Consider the following 23,220-nt stretch of genomic DNA (forward strand, 5'->3'; position numbering starts at 1 on the left):
AGGGTGAGAGTGGGTGAGAGGGTGAGACAAAGTGAGGAGAAGATTCACCTCCTCGTCCAAAGAGACAGAGAGAAAGAGACAGAGAGAGGAGAGAGAGTGTGTCTTAAAGGCAGAGGAGTGATGAGGAGCCTCCTCCTTTCCTCCCTCCCTCCCTCCCTCCCTCCTTCTCTCTCCTTCTCCCTCATTAACTCTACCTCACTTACGCTCCAACACCTTCTGAACTGGAGTTAGTCTCTTTTTTTCCCTCTTGTCTTCCTCCCTCCTCTTTAAACCCCGTCGCTCTCTCGCTCTCGGCTCTTCACGCTTTGAGGCAGATCTGTGCTGACAGGAGAACCGAGCAGTAAAAGCTAAGAGTGTGTGTGTGTGTGTGTGTGTTTAAAACAGTCTGACTGTAGTCAACCCTTCAGACGTGCAGCATCCTCTCAACGCGGCATCACTTATTCATGCTCCCTCCGTCTCTTTGTAACTCATCACATCCTCATGTTATCTCCGTTCACACACACACGTGCACGCACACGCACGCACACACACACACTTAATGTCATCAAACAATCACTAGCCGTGCACTTACAGCGAATGATATTTATGATTTATCACCGTTTTTTTCTCGTACATTAGCAAACACTTAATAACAGCCATCACAGACTGAGTTTACTCAAATCGACGTTGTGCTCAACGACCATACGACGCCAAATCTTTTTACTCCATATGTTTGGTTATATAACAAATATGTGGTTCACTTAAGTCCTAACAAGTTTCTATAAACCACTCACTCTCCCACACCAAACCCCAGAGAGAAAACCAGTGATTTTAACATCACAGCACACAGGAGCTGTTGATCCACTGCTGCCTCCATCACTCAGTTCTAATGTCTTATTTTGTAAAATTTGGCATTTCAAAACCCATGCTTGTATTAACATCAGTTACCCCACCAGCTAAAACCCCTGATTTTCTCTCTGAGGTTTGTTGAGTTGTTTGACGATGAAAAGATTTGGTGTGTTGTCAAAGTGATAAATCACCTGGTTCACAGATGTGTGTGTGTTTTATATCAAATATACATGCGTGTAGCCTGTACTGCTGCATTAAACCTGCACATACATGTACATATTCACAAACCGGTCTTTGAGCCTCATTAACAGTGCGTTCACACATGCAGCTCTAAAAGAAGCAGCAGCAGAAGGGCAGCACTTATTCTGAGAGGAGCAGTCTTATGTAAGAGTGTGTGTGCAGTCAGTGTCAGTCAGAGGTGTAAAGATGCTACTGACACACACACACACACACACACACACACAGTCAAATCAGAACATACTGTACCAAATTACACATTCAGAGCAAACATGGACCTATTTATATTAGTGTGAACCCAGGTTTACTGTATACTGGAGCATGGACATGTTATGATAGTGTTCTCACTTCACCAAAGATTCAAGCTTCACAGATCCCTGTGCAGTACATTATTTATTACACAGCTCGGTCGAATACTTGAGTCTGTTTGGTTAATCTTAACATTTTAAGAACTTTTTTTTGTTGCAGAAAGACACTGTTTGTATTAATCTGTCTAACAGAGACTTCAGTAAATCTCCCTGTAATGAGAAAAATAAAGTGAATAAAAATGAAAAATGAATAAAATCTACATCCACTTAAGTCTACAATATTTTTAAGAACATATCCACGTCTTTATCTCACTGTTGGACAGACTTTTCCAACAGGAAAGGGAAGTTTGTAAACCACTCACTCTCCCACACCAAACCTCATAGAGAAAATCAGTGATTTTAGCTGCAGGGACACAGGAGCTGGTGGTCTACTGCTGCCTCGTGTGGTCACTTTGTGTCACTCAGGTAAATCCAAGAGAAGGACTGTAAAAGCCGAATTGACAAAATAAGACATTAGAATTTAGGGATGGAGGCAGCAGTGGATCAACAACTCCTGTGTGCTGTGACGTTAAAATCACTGATTTTCTCTATGATTTTGGTTAAAAAAAATGAGATATCTTTTCTTAAATATCTTTAAAAATATGTTTGGCAACTTATCTCACTGTTAGACAGACTTAACAAACATAAATCTAAGGTTTTGTAACCACTCACTCTCCCACACCAAACCTCATAGAGAAAACCAGTGATTTTAACGTCACACACACACACACACACACACAGGAGTTGTTGATCCACTGCTGCCTCCATCACTGAGTTCAAATGTGTTCATCTCTAAAGTCGGCATTTGAAATCTGTCACTCAGACTTCTCTCAGTGACACAAAGTGACCACACGAGGCAGCAGAGGACCAGCAGCTCCTGTGTCCCCGCCAGCTAAAATCACTGGTTTTCTCTCTGGGGTTTGGTGTGGGAGAGTGAGTGGTTGATTAATTTCACTTTTTCAGTCCAAGAAATGTTTTTGTGAATTAAGTTTATTTAATTTACTGTTTGTCTATTGTATGAAGTGATAAAAAACACATTTTGTATAAAGTTATCGTTTGTTGAAAAGATTAAAACAACTGCTTCTATCAGCCTTCACTCTAAAGCTGTAATAAGGGACACAGCGGTTGATGGGGCGGAGCTAAACACACTGACCTGACGTCCGTCCACTTCCCTGATCCATCAATCACCTCCATCGATCCAACAACAGTGACTAACATCTGTTCTTCTTTTCCCTTCAGTGTTTTTCTCAGTCATTAATCACAACACACTCTGTGTGTGTGTGTGTGTGTGTGTGTGTGTGTGTGTGTGTGTGTGTGTGTGTGTGCATGCTCTCAGCAAATTGATCCCTTTGGACATAGATCATCTTGTCTGTCCACTGGTGTACTGTGTATCTGTGTGTGTGTGTGTAGATAAGAAGATAAGACTGGTTGGTTGCCAGGGGAAACAGACACGAATGTTTCCAAAAATGGCTCTAGGCATCCCTCAAGTGTGGAAAACCTCTGTTGAAGACTGACCTTCAGAGCTGATGTGTGTGTGTGTGCGTGTGTGTAATAACAATCCACAACAAGGATCGGCTCTTTGATCAGAATCTGCATCTGAAGTAAATGATGAGGACACAATCACAAGCCTCATTTGGCAGAGAAGTTAGAGATGAACTGATAATGGAGACACACACACAGACACACACACACACAGCTGTCCTTTAACTAACCCTAAACCTGACTTCCAGTCATTAGGACAGATTAAACAAAGCCGTATCACTAACTTTAACCAACTCTAACCTTAACTTAACCACAATTCAAATCAAACTTTACCAGTTCCTCCGAAATGAGCTTCTGCCTCATTTGGACCAGGTTCTGTTGGATGTTAGCTTCATGTCTTCCTCTGAGTCTTTGGTGTATTTCTGTGACAGTGTTACAGAAAACATGAAGTCAACTCTGGACCTCAACCACCACCTCTACAACCACATCCACAACATCTACAACCACCACCACATCTACAACCACCACCTCTACAACCACCTCCACCACATCTACAACCATCTCCACCCACCTCTACAACCACCTCCACCACCTCTACAACCACCTCCACCACATCTACTACCATCTCCACCACATCTACAACCACCACCTCTACAACCACCTCCACCACATCTACAACCATCTCCACCACATCTACAACCACCTCCACCACCTCTACAACCACCTACAACCACCTCCACCACCTCTACAACCACCTCCACCACATCTACTACCATCTCCACCACCTCTACAACCACATCTACAACCATCTCCACATCTACAACCACCTCCACCACATCTACAACCACCTCCACAACCACCTCCACCACATCTACTACCATCTCCCCACATCTACAACCACCACCTCTACAACCACCTCCACCACATCTACAACTAACTCCACCACATCTACAACCACCTCCACCACCTCTACAACCACCTCCACCACATCTACTACCATCTACACCTCCACCACATCTACAACCACCTCCACCACCTCTACAACCACATCTATAACCATCTCCACCACATCTACAACCACCTCCACCACCTTTACAACCACATCTATAACCATCTCCACCACATCTACAACCACCACATCTACAACCACCTCCACCACCTCTACAACCACATCTATAACCATCTCCACCACATCTACAACCACCACATCTACAACCACCTCCACCACCTCTACAACCACCACATCAACAACCACCTCCACCACATCTCCAATCACCTCCACCACCCAAACCTATAGCCACCTCCACCACATCTATAACCATCTCCACCACCTCTACAACCATCTCCACCACCTCTACAACCACCTCCACCACCTTTGTAATCCACTCACTCTCCCACACCAAACCCCATAGAGAAAAACAGTGATTTTAACATCACACACACACACACTTTTAAAATCCTTCTCTTGGATTAACCCCAGTGACACAAAGCGACCACACGAGGCAGCAGAGGACTAGCAGCTCCTGTGTCCCCGCAGCTAAAATCACTGGTTTTCTCTCTGGGGTTTGGTGTGGGAGAGTGAGTGGTTTACAAAGTCTGTGTCACAGTGAGACAAAGACGTGAACATTACTTTAAAGACATCGTAGTCTTCAGCTGACGTATTTATTTATTTCGGTCATGACATCTAGATAGACTTTACGTGGCTTTATCTCTCTCCTCTTTACTCGGTGTCGCCTGCCACGCGGAGCACAGTCGGTGAAATCAGCACCTCACACAACCACACTTCAAAAAACCTTAACTGTCCATTTAAAGTGTTATTATGGGTTGCAGGTTTGTCCGCACTGAGTCTCACACACACACACACACACACACACACACACACACACACACACTGAAATTTCTGCACATTCAACACATCGTCCAAGCAGGAGACACACGGTCAGCAGCAGCATCACTCGTCCTCACACACAGACACAGCTGCCATGTCTCCTCTGCAGTCTCTCTCTCTCTCGTCTGCAGTCTGTCTCTCTCTCTCTCTCGTCTGCAGTCTGTCTCTCTCTCTCTCGTCTGCAGTCTCTCTCTCTCTCTCTGTCGTCTCTCCGCACCATCACACGTGTTTGCATGTGGAAAAGTGAAAGCACGTTTATCACGTTACCTTCACTGCTGCTGCTGCTGCTGCTGCTGCTGCTGCGGCGTCTTCATCGCCTCTTCACATACTCTCCTCCTCTCGCCTCCTCTCTCTACAGTAGTGTATGAACGCTGCCGTGACATCACTGCAGGATCCACTTCCCTCCTCCTCCTCCTCCTCCTCCTGCTCTTCCTCCTCCTCCTCTTCCTCACGCTGATGTGCAGTCGTTTCCCATCAATCATTCACTCTCTTCATTCACCTCCACATCTCTATGTTCACTTCTCCTTTGTCCTGACTTCCCCTCTTCTCCTCTTCCTCCTCCAGAGATGCTGATGCTCAGTGAGCTCAGCTGTGATCAGCAGCAGCAGCAGCAGCAGCAGCAGCAGCAGTAATCGTATTCATGAACATGACAGACAAGTTGCAGCTAAAAATAGCAGCGTGTGCTCCCCTTCCTCCTGCTCGTGGTCCTCCTCATGTTTCTAATAATAGAAGGAGTGGCGGGAGCAGAGACAGACGCTGCTGCTCGTCTCCGATCATCCTCGTTAGTGACGGAATGAGGTTTGTGTGAAAGATTACCATACTTTATGTCTATGTGTTTTTTGTTATTGTTTAATGATTAAAGTTATTAACGTGTTTTTTTGTTATTGTTTAATGATTAAAGTTATTAACGTGTTTTTTGTTATTGTTTAATGATTAAAGTTATTTATTGTTTAATGATTTAGTTATTAACGTGTTTTTTGTTATTGTTTAATGATTAAAGTTATTAACGCTTTTTGTTATTGTTTAATGATTAAAGTTATTAACGTGTTTTTTGTTATTGTTTAATGATTAAAGTTATTAACGTTTTGTTATTGTTTAATGATTGTTATTAACGTGTTTTTATTTATTGTTTAATGATTAAAGTTATTAACGTGTTTTTGTTATTGTTTTGATTTTAATGATTAAAGTTATTAACGTGTTTTTTTGTTATTGTTTAATGATTAAAGTTATTAACGTGTTTTTTGTTATTGTTTAATGATTAAAGTTATTAACATGTTTTTTGTTATTGTTTAATGATTAAAGTTATTAACGTACCTTATTCTTCTTATTATTGTTATAAAAATAATAATTTTACTACAATGTTTTTTTATTGTTTTATCAGTAACATTAATTCAAATGTTAAAGGTTTTGTGACGTCGTTGATGTGACGTAAGTAAAATGTTTTCTTAATAAAAAAAAGTGCCACGTGCACGTGTGTGTGTGTGTGTGTCCACTCACTGTGAAGCTGTTGTTAACATTCTTGGTGCTTGACTCAGCGACGCTGGCGTCTGACAGATCCACCTCGTCAAAGATGAGAGACTGCAGAGAGGATGACAGTGAGGACAAGAAGACACAGAGACAGAGAGTTAACGTGTGGACGTGTGTGTCCTCAGCTCTTATCCTGTTTCTTCTCTACGTAAACTAGAGCGTGAAGACAATGATGACGCTGTGAAGAGAGAGACGCGTCTTATTATGGACACAGAGAAGCAGAACCTTAAAATGAACAGGTGAAAGTTGTCAGTGTCACATGAAAGCACTCTCTCTCTCACACACACACACACACTCTCTCTCTCTCTCTCTCTCTCTCTCTCTCTCTCACACACACACACACACACACACACACACACACACACACACACACTGTGTTTTACTTTCTTTCCACAGTTAAAGTCTATTCTGGTTTTATTATGAGAAGCTGCGAGTGTCAGATACCTCCTGAAACACGGATGGATTACGACGCGAGTCGCCCGGGCAGAGGCCCAAGAGCTCGAGGGATCAGTGGTTCTGTTTGGAAACGGCCGTTAAGTCGTCGGGAAGTGAGACGGGCGACGACAAAGGAGCAGAAAGTGATGACAAAGTGATGTCAGAGGAGCACACAGAGGAGGTAGAGAGAGAGAGACACGGGACGGACGAGCAGGTCAGTAAAATAATGTAGAGAAACACAAAGGACAGTCATAAAGAGACAGAGGACAAAAGAGCAGGTTAGAAAAGAGACAAAAGAGCAGGTGAATGATGACGAGAAAGAAACAAGGAATAATGACAAAGAGACACAAAACCACACACACACACACAAACACAGGTGAAAAATGACAAAATACAGAAAAAAGAGATGCAAAACAGGTAGAAAGGACAAATTATGCTAAAAAGAGACATAACACAACATGACCACACTAGAGTGAAAAATTACAAAATACAGACAAAATAAGTGCAAAAAAACAGGTAGAAAGGAAAATTATGAGACATCAAATACCAACTTAGAAAAAGACATAAAGCGACCACAAAAGAGTAAAAAATGACAACAAAATGACAATAAAGAAGAGAAATGAGAAAAAAGAGAGACAGATAAAGACAAAGATGTCAAGCATGATAACAAAGAGACAAAATATTCAAGAAAAAGACCCAAAAATACCCAAAGAAACTCAAAATGAACACAGAAGTGAGAAATTATTCTAGAAAGAGACAAAATATTACAAAAATACATTAAAAGAGGTAAGAAAATGACAACAGAGACAGAGACAGAGACACACAAGGCAAAAAAACCTGAAATATAAAGACAAAGATGTCAGGCATGACAACAAAGACACACAGAATCGACACAAAGAGACAAATGAAAAAGAAGAAACTCAAAATGAAACCGCTGAAAAACTACTCAACGGAGGATTCAACAGGACAAAGAAAAGTGTTACAAAAACACACAAACAGGAGTGAAAAAGACAACAAACACACAACAAACAACAAGACTTTGTTTTACAACGAAACGTTTAAGTGTATTTTTATAAACACTCTATTGTTTTTCACGTGACAGTGAATCATCTTTTATTTGTGTTTAATAAAGTAAAGTAAAGCAGCAGCAGCTGAGAGTCAGAGCCACAGGCTGTGTGTGTGTGTGCGTGTGTGTGTGTGTGTGTGTGTGTGTGCGTGTGTGCGTGTGTAAGTGTGCGTGTGTGTGTGAATAGCTGCAGCTGTCAGAGGGAATGCCCAGTTAACGACGACGGCGCTCTCCCCAGGCCTGCAGTGGGACGCCAGCCAGAGATTACTGTGTGTGTCCAAGCACTTCCACACACACATATGCCCACCAGTGTGTGTGTGTGTGTGTGTGTGTGTGTGTGTGTGTGTGTGTGTGTCAGCCAAGACAGCCTGAGTATGAGTGGTGCCATGCTAACATCAACACTGCCCCTGGCCCACGTGTGTGTTTCAGTTCTTTTCTGTCTCTCTCTCTCTGTCACACACACACACACACACACACACACACACACACACACACAAGCACGCACACACACACACTGTCTTGAGGGAAGCTGTAATGAAAGCTGACAGTTGATGGTGGACAAAGGCAAACGTCCAGACCGTCTGTGACCCATGGATCCAGAGCTCAGCGGCTGCATCTCAGTGACCTCACCCCCCGTCTCCTTTCCTGTCTCCTTCACCTCTTCTCTCCTATCCCAACAAAAGCCTCACCATATAGAATCTGCACCTGCTTAAGTCTGCCATGTCTTTAAGAACACGTTCACGTCTTTATCTCACTGTTTTGCAACAGGAAACTGACGTTTGTAAACCACTCACTCTCCCACACCAAACCCCATAGAGGAAATCAGTGATTTTAGCTCACAGGAGCTGCTGGTCCTCTGCTGCCTCGTGTGGTCACTTTGTGTCACTGAGGTCAATCTGAACAAAGGTTTTTAAATGCCAAATTTATTTACTCCGACATTTGAACATAGTGATGGAGGCAGCAGTGGATCAACAACTCCTGTGTGTGCTGTGATGTTAAAATCACTGCTTTTCTCTATGGGCTTTGGTGTGGGAGAGTGAGTGCTTTACAAACTTCAGTTTCCTTTTGCAAAAGTCTGTCTAACAGTGAGATAAAGACGTGAAGGCGTTGTTAACATATGGTAGACCCTTTTCTTAAGTGGATAAAAGGTGTTTTTCAGTGAGGTGCTGAGATGCAGAACGTCCTGATGGATCAATGAGGAGGTCAGGCGTGTTCGGCACAGGGCAGCACAGCCAGGCCACACTGGACACACCAGAGTGGATGAACATGGTCTTATCTTAAACGTCACCGTCGGGCCATGATGGAGAGAACTCACTGTGTTTTTAAAAATCTTAAGAATTTCATTTGATGAAAGTGTCGCTCTCCCAGCACGGCCATCGAGCGACTTAACGCTTAAACAGGAAGGACGAGCAAAACACAGAGTGTCTGTTAGAAAGGGGACGATATAAAAAGCCCACGCCGCGATTATTGTCATCAAAATATCTGCGATTAACAATATTATCGCAATAACTGCACAAAAAAAAATTAGATTTTGTCATTAACACGTTGTTTTTAACAATCGTGAATTAGATCATAAATCATAAATCACGTGATACCAGCTGGAACGATGAAGGCGCCCCCTTGTGGCACTGTATGTTGATCAGAACTTGGAAGTGGGAGTGACTTCACCCCCCTCCGAGATTATCGTGTTCCAGTTGCAAAAACATTCGGTAAAACAATGAAACAGTACTATGTTTACGCTGAATTTACTGCGACATAAATGCGACAAAAGTGTATTTACGATTTTCCCTCATTCCCGGTTATCACAATAATGAAAATTCACAAATTGCTAACGTTGATGACGCTGCGTTCCTTTACATCAGAACTCGGAACTCAGAACGTAAAACAAAAATAAGTATTAATATGTTTACGACTTACGATTTACTGTGAAATAAATACAACAAAAGTAGAGTTGGAGTTCCTCTGACATGTACTGTATTTCCCAGATTCGTGATAATCACAATAATATCATCCCAGCCCTAGCGTCACTTCACTGTACGTGTTTTGCTGGCCAGCCTGGGCATTTATCTACATTATTATATGCACTGCATTCATGTCACATGGCTGTAAAAAAACTAAACAAAACATGTACCAGCACCAAATTTCATTGAAAACGGAGTCGCGAGCTGTTTCTAAACTCAGAGTCTGTCTCCTCCCTCTACTGCAGTCGGACGCCGACAAAGTCCTTCGTGAAAAGTGTCGCAACTCGGCAGCCATCTTAGGTTAACGAAACGGGAGAGACGCATAACTTTCATACTCCGACATTTTTATTCAAACTAATGTAAGTGGTCCGTCTCTTACATATATTTCTAATGTCACGTAACTTAACACGTAAATACTTTTTCAAACAATTACAAAAAGCTAACCAATTTGTATATGTTGTCAATTTTAATATCAAAACAGTAAATTAGTAGAGAATATCGATACTGACGTCCAAATAATTGTAATGTTTTAAAATGTTGTAAATTCTAAGGCTAAAAGTAAAAATAACAATAATGATGATAATGCGGATAAAAATTTGTTTTTGTATGAAGAGTGGGCTCTGAAGGGGGCGGAGCCTGAATCCTAACACAGCTCATAACTCGCCGTCACGTTTTTCGGACGCAGCGTCGCCGGGTGACATGAATGCATCGCTGTCGTTTACAGGGTGAGAGGGCGTGAATGGTTTAAGCTGCTTTGTCAACTTTGACCCCGTGACCTCTGGCCGTGCTGTGCTGACCCGGATTCTCACTAGGCCCTCCTCAGATCCGCCGGCACCCAGCGGCGGCGGGGAGTGCCGCGCGCCCGTCAAGCACACAGACAGAACCCGCCAGCACACGCGGCTCCTGGACACTCTGTGCAGCGCCCTCTCCTGCCAGCGAGCCACGGCGCTGCCAGACTAGTGTGTACACACACACACACACACACACACGTTTCAAACCAGGCAGGTTAGATTACAGGAAGGAGGGAAAGGAAGATTAAAAGTTAAGAATTAAGAACAAAAAAGGTTTTTAAAACAAGGTCCTCAAATTGGAGAGCCTCACGTCTGGCCAGTAGGGGGCAGTCAAGTGGAAAAAAAAATACAACTGTGTGGGAAATTCAAAATTATATCACAATATTCCATTACAATGTGGCAATAATTACATTGTTTGACCATATTTCACATCATTTCAAAATAAAAGTGTTTGTTTTGATACGCAGCGATGTATAATTCACAATAAAAAACATATTTATGAGGCAAAATTAGTCTGTACACATTTAAGTGGCATTAGGGGCCGCATTAAATCGTTTGAGGGTCCACATATGGCCTGCGGACCGCAGGTTTGAAACCTCAGATTACCGCACAAAAATATGTTAAGGATTTGAAATTATGTCACAATATTCCATTCTAATATAATTATAATGTGTCAATAATGACATTCTGTGATGATATTTAACCTGATTTCGAAATAAAGGCCTTTTTGATACGTTGCGATGTACAATTCACAATAAAAAGTCTATAAATATGAAAAACACACATTTAAGTGGAGTTAAAGGCTGCATTCAATCATCTGAGAGGCCACAAGTTTGAGACTTCACATTAAAAGGGAGTCAGAAAATGAAGATGATAAATCATGTGATAGAAGACGTGTGTGTGTGTGTGTGTGTGTGTGTGTATACCTTGGCGTCTTTGGCGTAGTAAAGCGTTCGGCCTCTTAGTTTGAAGTATCGTTTCTTCCACCTCTGGAAGGAGCTGGTCTGTTTCAGCAGCAGTCCCTCCTTTATACTCGTCTACACACACACACACACACACACACACACACACACACACGCACCAGAGAATACACAACTATTTCAATGGAGCGTCATTTCAAACATACACACACAACAAATGTCTGGTATTAATCTACAGGAAACTGCTAACAGCCTGTTAACGTGTGTGTGTGTGTGTGTGAGAATCTGAGAGCAACAATTTTCCGCATGGAGGACGAGGGATAAACCAGAGAGTGGAGAAGAAAGGAAACTCATTATCTCACACACACACACACACACACACACACACCACCCCTCATTTCTCTGCAGAGCTGTAAACACACATCACACACACTCACACCACAGAGAAGAGACTGATGGAGAGGAGGTGAAGGAGGAGAACTTTAATCCTCTGCACATTTGACAAACAGAGTCTCACGTCGTAACATTGTCACACGATGATGGATGAGACATGAACATGAAACAGATGACAGAGTGAAAAATAAGGGATTTTTCCCTGTAAACGACCTTAAAAACAGTGTGTGTGTGTGTGTGTCTTTGTCATCATCAATCATAAGATGTGAGGACATTTTGCCTGGTCCTCCAACCTTCAAATGGTTTTTGAGGGTTAAGACCTGGTTTATGGACTATTTTCTATCCAAAACCTGGTCCTGATGAGGCAGAACCTCATTTCTGAGGAACTGGTTAGAGCAAGTCAGAAAATGAAGGTAAGTCAATGTGATGTCCTCAGAAGTCATGGAAACCAGAGTGTGAGTGACACAGAATCTTGTTTTTATATCTTAGTGAGGACACATCATAGACATAGTGCATTCCCTAACCCTTTACCTTAACCATCACAACTAAGTGTCGAATTTTTTTTTTTTTCTTATCCGAACCTTAACCTTAACCTAACCTAAACCTAAACCCAATTCTAACCCCAACGCAGGTCTTAACCCTGAAAAAGCCCTTTAAAGTTGTGAGGACCAGACAAAATGTCCCCTCAAAGAGACATTTGTACGTTCTTTGGACCTAAGAACACACACACACACACACTGACCACACATACTGTATACACACACACATACAGTATGTATATAAACATACACACAGATGAAAACATTATGTGGGGGGGGGCATCACTCTCTCTGGACACAGGAGAGGTGGAGCTCTCTCTCTAACACACAGACACACACGCACACACGCACACATACACACAAAGTCTATTAATAGCAGAGGAAAGCTGCTGCTGCTCAGAGAAGAGAATTATAAACAGACAGACACACACACACACACACACAGGCCTGAGGCTGACATCCTGCCCACCAGCTGTGTCAACTTAAACACAGAAAACACTGCAGCTCAACACACACACTCACTGTGGAGACACACACACACACACACTGGACCGAGCGCACACACACACACGGGCACAAACATGCGGCTCGTGGGCCACATACAGCCCTCCAGTCACGTTCATGTGGCCCACCACTTCATGGTTAATTACATTTCTGTTCCATATCAATACAAACACTTTTATTTTGAAATTCTGGGAAATTTCTTCACAAATATCGTTATTGTGATCTTGTCAAAGTAAAGTTATTTGGTGAGCGGTAGCATTAAAACTAGCTTTGCAAAGCAGAAAGCTAACTTACTTTGGTATTTCATACATGAAAACACAAAAAACTAATTTCACACTTTTAGCACTGTAGCTAGATTGCTAACTAGCAAGCTAAACAAGTCGTGTACATCAGTCGCACCCTAAAACTACAGCTTTAAACTAAGAGCAGCCATTTTGAAGTGTGGACTCGGGGCGTTAGGATCACGTCAATCCAAACTTCCTACTCAAAAATTGAGTAGGAAGTTACAGAGAGCAACTGGAATGCACTATTAGCCTATTAGCATAGCTTCCAATCCAACTCCCATGCAACTTGATAGAGCAAAGGTCCTTCCTGCCTCAGAAAGACATTTATTTTGCAACAAAAAACAACTTTAAAAAGAGTTTCTTCCACAGAGATTATCAGATTAAACGTCTTTATAACAAAGGTTTGAGTTTAAACAGATGAAGAGGAGACAAACTGCTGTAAAATCCCTGTTTCTCTTTCTATAGGTATGAAGTTGAACATTCCTGCGGTGGATTAAAGTGAAATACCTCCACGCTGACTTCCCTACAAGGCCTGCAGCTTCAGTAATGATAATAATAATAATGAGAATGATAATAAACGCGGGACTGAGACAGTGACGTCATCTCCTCATTTAGCCGAGTGTTCGCTCCACTCAGGGAACTCCTCTGCTCAGCACACACACACACACACACACACACAGGCATCAGCGATGATGATGATGATGAGGAGTCATTATGCAGCAGCATGAGCTGCCGACGCGACCAAACACACTGAGTAAACACTCAGTGTGTATTACCATGTCATGACAAGGCTTTAAATCATGCACATCAATTAATGATTGGAAAATGAATCTGAACTAGAGAAGATTTATTTTTTATTTATCGATTACCATTTTCATTCAGAAAAAGAGAGAAAATGACTTGTTTTATTTAAACGATGGTGTTCTTTTAGAAAATGTTATTTTTATACAATTATTTTCACGCCAAAAAAAAAGAAGATCTTTTTTACCTATTTTTCAGGTGAATGGCGTACATTAAAGGTGGCACTGATCCTTTAAAAACACAAGTTTCTGAAACCTTTTTTAAAAAGTGGAACTTTTATTATATTATAATAATAATAATAATAGCGAGTTATTTTCTCGTCTTTGCTGGAGCAGCAGCTGAGAGCAGAGGTGACTTTGCTCTAGTTGGATGTTCTATTTTCTATTTTGTCCCTCCTTGGCCTCCATAGTTCCTCTCCTTGTCTTCATCTCCTTCCTGTTGCCAAGTAGGCCAGAAGTGAGCTATAAATAGTCGCTCCGCTTCGCCTCTGTGCGCCCGACTCCTCGCTCGCCTCGCTCGCTGCTGCTCAGATGAACGAGCGAGAGAGAGGAAGACGGAGAGAAACATGAGTAACCTGATCTCCATGTTCTTACACCCACACTGTGAGCCTGGACACGACAGGGTGACACACACACACACACACACACACACAATGGACAAAGGTACAGTCCGTCCAAATGAGTCGAGCAGCTGTGCTCAGTCGCTCTCGCTCGCTGGGTAAAGAAGCATCAGCAACAGCAGCAGCAGCAGACGTTCAGCAGCAGCAGTGGCCGTTCCGCAGCAGCAATAACAGCAGCAGAAGCAGACGTTCAGCAGTAGCTTCAGCAGCAGCAACAGCAGCAGCAGAAGTTCAGCAGCAGCAGTAACAGCAGCAGCAGCAGCAGACGTTCAGCAGCAGTACCACAGCAGCAGCAGCAAGTTCAGCAGCAGCAGTAACAGCAGCAGCAGCAGTAACAGCAGCAGAAGTTCAGCAGCAGCAGCTTCAGCAGCAGCAATAGCAGCAGCTTCAGCAGCAGCAGTAACAGCAGCAGACGTTCAGCAGCAGTAACAACAGCAGCAGCAGCAATAACAGCAGCAGCTTCAGCAGCAACCGCAGAAGTTCAGTAACAGCAGCAGCAGAAGTTCAGCAGCAGTAACAACAGCAGCAGCAGTAGTAGTTCAGCAGCAGCAGTAACAGCAGCAGCAGAAGTTCAGCCACAGCAGCAGCAGAACTTCAGCAGCTTCAGCAGCAGCAGCAGAAGTTCTGCAGCAGCAGCAGCTTCAGTAGAAGTTCTGCAGCAGCAGCAGCTTCAGTAGAAGTTCTGCAGCAGCAGCAGCAGCAGAAGTTCAGCAGCTTCAGCAGCAGCAGAAGTTCCCTGGACATGAGCGCAGAGGAAGCTTGTGACGACACCAGAACAAAGTCACTAAACTCTTGCAGGATCAGGACCATGGAGGACAGAGGACATCTAGTCCACTCCTGTCTGTCCTCTACTGGACTAATAATAATAATAGAGGCTTTGTCTTCTTTATCACGAGAAGCCCCAGAGCTTACACCAATCAGCAGCTCCCTCTGGACCTCGTGAGGTTTCTATCTAATTAATGAGATGTTTTAAATTCGGCTCCACTTCCATCTGCTTCAGTGTTTTATAAGTGTTTTAAATGAGAAGAGCAAAGGTTACAGTGTCAGGCCTCAGGGGGGCGCTCTGCCACATCACAACCACCGCCACTCAACAGGTTCATGGGCTCACAGGAACTGAGTCAGTCACTCAAAGAAGGCGCATTCACTCACAAGACCAAGACCAGGCCAGTACCACCAGCAAGATCAAGGCAGGGCAAGACCAGATATGTACCAAGAAAAAAAACAAGGGGCAGCGATACAAAATCAAGACCAAGACCAGACTTGTACCAAGGCCAACAGCAAGGCAAGACAAGACCAAATCAAGATCAAGACCAGAGTTGTACAAAGAGCAAGGCATGCTAAGACTTAGTCAAGACCAGAAAGAAAGAAAAGACTTGTACCAAGGCCAACAGCAAGGCAAGACAAGGCCAAATCAAGACCAGGATCAGACTTATACCAAGAACAACATTGCTAAGACTTAGTCAAGACCAAGACAAGATATGTACCAAGTACCAAGACCAAAGGCAAATCAGGGCAAGACCAAGACCAAACTTGTACCAAGACCAAAAACAAGGCAGGGTGAGACCAAATCCAGACCAAGATAAGATTTGAACAGCAACGAAGACCAAGAGCAAGGCAGCGTGAGATCATGTCGAGACTAAGATGAGTCCTCATGATACAGTCTGGTCTTGGTCTAGGTCTTGACCTCTACACACACACTCACGCATTCAGTTTTACGACAAAAGAAAAAGGAACCCCGACAATTTAAAAACTCATGACTGATTCCACTGTCTCACTGTCTCACTGCCGCTGACAGAGCACCACTGTCTCACTGCCTAACTGTCTCACTGCCGCTGACAGAGGACCACTGTCTCAGGTCTATTATACCTCCATGTCTGGACTCGGGTGCATGTGGAGCAGTGCAACAGTCGACTCTTTCACAGCCTCTGAATCTCCTCCTCCTCCTCCTCCACTCTCCTGTCGTTGTCTTCTCCTGTCCTCCCTGGTTGGACATAATTGCACCTCAGTCCCCCGTCCACTCCCACTACCACATGCTAAAGATGTCACCATGGCGATGGGAAAATTACAACCCGGTGTTCTGGAAAGGGGGCAATTCCCCTGTCGGTGATCTCCTGTCCTTTGTGCCGCGTACTCGGGGGGAAGGTGTCCGCGTGTGGAGTGGGTCGGCGGGGACGTGAAGTGATGCCGGCGAGGACTGCAATTTACACACAATTACCTCAATTAGACGCAGCGTCGCACAAACACGGACTCACTCACAATCCCACGAGATCAGCGAGATATGAAACCCACTCTGAAAGCACAGACTGGAAGCGTTGGTGTTCTTTTACAACCCACCACCATCACCATCATCATCATCATCATCATCATCATCATCACTTCCCCTCAGCTGAAATGGAACATTTGAGTGTAAAAGCGAAGCAGCAAATTTCCTGTTTACATAAAAAGCTCTCGGCACAGTCTGTCAGAGGAGAATATAAAAACAGACGAGAATTGTTCTGTTCCTCTTTGCCTACGCTCGCTCCCCGGCAGGAAGTACCCGCGAGACATGTGAGTGGGCAAACGCCTCACAACACAAGAACAACACTTTGAGTGACTGCTCAGATGTGGGCGTGTCCTCCACATGGAAACACTAAGATAATCACAGAGAGGATTAAACAAGTTTAAAAAAAAGAGTCAGGAAACGCAGGATTACTCACACACAACACTGATAATATGATGTTATAATTATACACAGCAGACGCTTTTTAAACCTCAGCGTGAGCGGCGTCCACTTGTTACCGGATCTAAAGATCCACATATAAGACCAGGATCAATGATTCCTGTAAATATTATTGTTTAAAGTGAAAAACTCAGTCGCCGACAGGACATGTGTACTAAGACCAGGACCAAAAGCAAAGCAGGCCAAGACCAAGTCCAGATACATGTATGTACCAAGACAAAAACCGAGGTCGAGCGAGACCAAGACAAGAACCAAGACTAGACTTGAACCAAGAAGAAGACAAAGAACAAGGCAACTTGTACCAAGACCCAAAGCAAAGCAAGACAAGGCCAAATCAAGACCAGGATCAGACTCATACCAAGAACAAGGCATGCTAAGACTTCTGAGATTGCTATATGATATTACAGTAATATACATTTATATAGACCACTTAAATCAGGACTCTGATCAACACACAAGACCAGGATCAGTGATTACTGTAAGTAATTATTGCTTTAAAGTGAACACGCGGGTACAAAAACTCAGTCGCCGTCAGGACTTGGTGTGCGTGCGTCTCACCACCGGAACTCCGAGACCGTAGAAAAGTGGATGGATGGATGGATGGATGGATGGATGGATGGATGGATAGATACCAGAAAGCAGAACAACAGAGCTTTGAGCTCATACACCTGTCGTTACGGTAGAACGAGACGACTGTGACGTCGGCTTCTCAGTGCTGTGATTCCTAAACGGTTGAAGAACTGCAACTGAAATTCTACGGCCGTAAAATCTAAATAAATCCTCATGATGCTCGTGAGAGGGTGAACTGATAATCAGTCCACTTCACTGGGCTTCAGCTTCACAACAGAGTGGATAATTATCCATCAACATAAACGAGAGCTGCTTCCTTTAATAGAAACGATTGACATCACTGTGCTTTGATGAAGACTCTTGAATTTAAAACATTGTTCACTTCTTTAGGGTTAAACATCAGTAATAAAGTGAAAATGCTTAGTTAGGGGGCGCTGTGCTCCGACAACCACCTCCACTTCTCAAAATGTTTGTTTTCAAAAGCTCTAGAAATCAGCTGTGATGTCACAGAAGGAGGCGTGGCTTCAATAGCCCAGCAGTAAGTAGTGACTACTACTACTGTGTGTGTCTGTGACTGAGGAATAACATCAACTGTACTTTCATCAAATCCCATTGTTTTACACAAAGATTATAATTATTTCACTTCACAAGCTTCGGTTTGGACAAATGTTCATTTTATTCTTGTTAATTCCCAAGAAAAGTTTCTTATTTGAAATGTTTTTTTTTTAATTATTATAATTTTAGAAATATATTTATTTAATCTTTATTTAACCAGGTCAAAAATGAACATTGAGATCGAAATAAGCATTAGATTAGATTAGATTAGACAGGTTACAAAGAATAATTGAGCAGGACATTTAAAGTGCAGGAGTTGAGGTGACAGTAATAAAAATTAAAAACACAAGTTTCTCTTTGTCTAATGAAGATCGAACAAAACGCTCCGAGTGAACTCACCGACACACACACACACACACACTGAACTGTCAGCTGTCATGGATTCAGTCAATAAAGGACGAACGATGTGGTCGCCCATGGCAACCGAGGACCCACAGAGACAGTGGAAGTAAAGGAGGGACAACGGAGACAATGTGATGGGTAAAGTGTGTGTGTACATCCCCACACACACACACATACATACAGTAGAGCACAAAGCAAACAAAGCAGTGGAACAACACTCAGTGAGCGTGTACCTGCATGATCCATTAGTAACTACAACACACACACACACACATGACAACTAGCATTATTAGCTCAGTGTCAACATGCTAGGAACATGGGTACACTTACAGTGGGAGCTAATGCTAGCTCATAATGTAGCCTAGCATCTGTCAATGATGAACATTTCCGGACAATTAATAAGATTAAGTTTACGCACAAAAAAACTGAACTAAATTAGTGTTGGGAAAAGTTTAGTTTTCTACATAAAAATAAATAAATAAAAACACGGAAATATTTCGTACAACAACATAAACATCTGTAAGAAATATAACATATGAATATTTGTGAAATCACGATATAAATAGTAATACAATATTATCATGATATTTAAGTCACGATATGATATTATCACGATATTTAGGTCGTGATACAATATTATCACGATATTTAGGTCACCATACGATACTATCACGATATTGATACAATTCATAGGTGTCTAGCGCCACACAGTGGCCATTGTGTTGAAGGATGTGACGTTGTGTTCAACGAGTTTTTATTTTTATTTACAGTTTGTTGAACGAGCAAAACAAAGCCTCCAGAATCTTATGATGCACTTATTTATTTTAGGACGGGTGAGACCTGCCATCATCTGGCCCGTGTCTCGAGTAAATAAACTCCCGTGTGCGGTGAATAATGCAGCTGGGGTGGAGTGGAGCAGTCAATAATTAAGTGTGGGAGGACGACACTCGTTTACGCCGTGGGCCAAGAAAGCTTAGGTGTCAGAGGTAAGAGTCAGCGCAGCGTCCTCTTACTCTGACCTGCCTGCACTTTAGATTCATTATTCAACACATTCATACAAATAAATGTGTGTGTATTCACTTCAAACACAGCTCACTTCACTCTACAGCGACACAAACGTGGAGATTTGGGTTTAAAGTGACAAAGAAATCAGTTAAACTAAAGGGTTCACATGCGTTTAGGTCATTTGAGTGTCATTTATGTACTCTTTCATTTATTTATTTGTATGTGATTTTATTAGGTTAGCTTTTTTCACCTGATTACAAAAATAGTTGCATTTTCCTTCTCTATTAATCAGTTAAACTTTAAATTAACGATCAATTGCAGGTTAATATGTACTTTTAAATCGGCAGACATATTTAAAAAGTAAAAATATAAAAGGTGCAGACTTTATTTTAACATAATGATTAATTTTTCAGTTTCATGCTGATGCAGAAAACTTTATTTTGAGCTGAAGTCGCAGGTATACAAGAGCAGAAGAGTGAATTTCTTTTTCCATTTTCCTCTGTGTGTGAATCGGTTAGTATTCTTATATTGTTGTATGATATTGAGGATTTATTGGATGGTTTTCCGTTGTTAAATGTGGACACCAGCGGCGTCTGAGGATCCTAATAAACCAAACCAAACTACAGCTGCCTCTGAGCTTCATCACTACAATTGCATGTGTTGTAAAAGGTCCAGTCGGCAGGCAAAGGTCAAAATGCACATCAATTAAAGGGATATTCAGGTTGTTTTAGCTGCTTTAACAGCCTGAGAAACAGAGGAAACACACACAAAAACACAGATTTTTACCACTTAACAAAAGCCCCACTGACTTTTCAACCAGAAACTGAAGTTTGTAAACCACTCACTCTCCCACACCAAACCCCATAGAGAAAACCAGAGATTTAAGCTCACAGGGACACAGGAGCTGCTGGTCTACTGCTGCCTCGTGTGGTCACTTTGTGTCACTGAGGTCAATCTGAATGGAGGATTTCAAAAGCCGAATTTTACAAAATAAGACATTTGAACTTAGTGATGGAGGCAGCAGTGGATCAACAACTCCTGTGTGCTGTGATGTTAAAATCACTGGTTTTCTCTATGGGGTTTGGTGTGGGGGAGCGAGTGGTTTACAAAGCGACCAAAACCTTGAATTTCCAGTCAAAAAGTCTCTCTAACAATGAGACAAAGACATAAAAGGTGGCTGAAATTGACTGGCATGATTCAGATTAACTCCCACACTTCCAAAAACCTGAACTATCCCTTTAATATTCCATAACCAGTGTCTTTCTCTCAGAGACAAAACAGCAGGATGTTTGTGTCCCCTACAAAAACATCATCATGTAAAGTAAAAGCATGTGAGGACACACACAGACAGACAGACTGACAGACAGACAGAGGGGTGTCTTACCTTGGTCCTGATCTGTCCTGAGGTGGACACTTTCCGGATCAGCTTCTGCGGTCCCTCCTGCTCCGCCTCGCTGTCAGAGGACTCGTCCGCGGCTCCGGAGCCGGACACAGCTCCCACCACATGTGCATGGATTCCCGGCGCGGACGCGGGCCCTTTCTCCGGCTCCTGTCGCGGGGAGATGGGACAAAACCAGTCGGGGTTATTATCCTGCTCCTTGTTACCGGCCGCGGTGTCGCGCTCCTCCGCGGTGGCGGCGGCGGCAGCGGCCGCGGCGGCGGCTCCCTTCCTCTCCTGGAGGCGGGAGGAAGCGTCTCTCCTCCTCGCTGTCATCTCTCCGCGGCTCTGTGGCTGAGCACGGCCGGACTTGGTGGAGTGTGAGTGGGCTGGGAGACGCGCATGTCGCGGGCTCGGTGGGGATGGGCTCCGTGGCGTTACTCCCCCTCCCCTCTCCTCCCCCCTCCTTCCTCCTCCTCCTCTTCCTCCTGTGAACACTCAGCTCCAGAACCGTGCACTGCTGCTGCTGCTGCTGCTGCTTTTACTGGATCACACACACGGAGCCCGCCTCATCCTCTCCACCAGACCCGAGCCAGGGCAGACCGTAGACCCGGACCAGGACCAGGGCAGACCCAGACCCTAGCGGCTGATTTACACGGAGTCACAACATCCACCAACTGTTCCTTCTTCATTTCAATTCATTTAATTTTCACTCATGTCAGAATAACCCGATAATATGTTTAAGGATGGTCAAATAGTATAAATTAACAAAATAAAACCTGATGTATAATATAATATAATGTAGCGAAGTATTAAATATACAGATAATAATAGAATAGACAATATAAACATCTTATGTAAACTGGTTATATCTGGATATGTATATATACGATAAGATACAAGTCACTATACGATCATTTACAATACAATACCATTACTTATAATACGCTAAGTTATATGAGAAGTTGCGATACAATAAGTTGCGATACAATAAGTTGCGATACGATTAGTTGCGATACGATTAGTTGCGATACGATAAGTTGCGATACGATTAGTTGCGCTGCGATTAGTTGCGATACGATAATTTGCGATACGATAAGTTGGGATGCGATAAGTTGCGATACGAGACGTTGCAATACGATATGATAAGGAACGACACATTACAATACCATAACTTATGATACGATACAGTTATTTACGATATGATAAGTTCCAATACGATAAATTATGATACAATAAATTACTATATGATGTGATAGGATAAATTATGACGCAATAAGTTATGATATGAAATTAAGTTATAACACGATTAGTGACGGACACGATAAATTATGATATGATACTGTAGGATGAGATGTGATAAGATGGAATAAAGAAGATAAGCTACGATATAATACGATGAGACAATATACAATAACATAAGATAATCATTGGTCAGTCCCACACACACACAGTGTAAAGAGAGTGAGTCTGACATCTAATGTACAGAGAAGAAAAGAAACACTGATTTAACCCTGGTCACTGTTTATACATAAACATACATAAGGTTACATCACTGTATACACTGTATTCTATTCTCTTTTTAAATTATTTTACTTCCTGGTGTTTACAATCCACACTGATGATGTGTTTAAAGATCGTATCTTATTTTATTTTATTTACATTTAAGTTCATATTTATCTGTGTATTCATTCAGGTTATTGTTGGATTCCAACAGAATTGACATTTGACAATTAATCTTATTGTATAATATCATCTTGGACTTGAATCTTATGTTGTTTGTTCAGTGAAATATGAGAAAATGGTGATGAACAACGATGGAGGAGGAACGAAACCTCAACATATTCACATTACAGCAGCTGAAATCACAAGAAAAAACACTGAAAACAATTAATCTGTTATTAAAATAGGGAGCGAAGAATTTAGTAAAGAACTAATAATCATCTGATTGTTGCAGCCATGTGTACAA

General features: G+C 42.6%; 1 protein-coding gene across 1 annotated transcript in view; it reads right to left on the reverse strand.

Moving 5' to 3' along the window:
* Positions 1 to 23,220, reverse strand: part of LOC122762896 (diacylglycerol kinase eta-like) — a 43,571-nt gene that overhangs the window by 18,332 nt on the left and 2,019 nt on the right. Inside the window, exons 2-4 of the mRNA XM_044018062.1 lie at positions 21,258 to 21,422; positions 11,489 to 11,599; positions 6,280 to 6,360 (exon numbers count right to left, since the gene is read on the reverse strand). Of these exons, the coding sequence (XP_043873997.1) occupies positions 6,280 to 6,360; positions 11,489 to 11,599; positions 21,258 to 21,422 (357 nt within the window). The remainder of the gene's footprint in view (positions 1 to 6,279; positions 6,361 to 11,488; positions 11,600 to 21,257; positions 21,423 to 23,220) is intronic.

The sequence above is a fragment of the Solea senegalensis genome, linkage group LG2 (assembly GCF_019176455.1).
Source record: "Solea senegalensis isolate Sse05_10M linkage group LG2, IFAPA_SoseM_1, whole genome shotgun sequence".
In the NCBI taxonomy this organism is placed as follows: domain Eukaryota; kingdom Metazoa; phylum Chordata; class Actinopteri; order Pleuronectiformes; family Soleidae; genus Solea; species Solea senegalensis.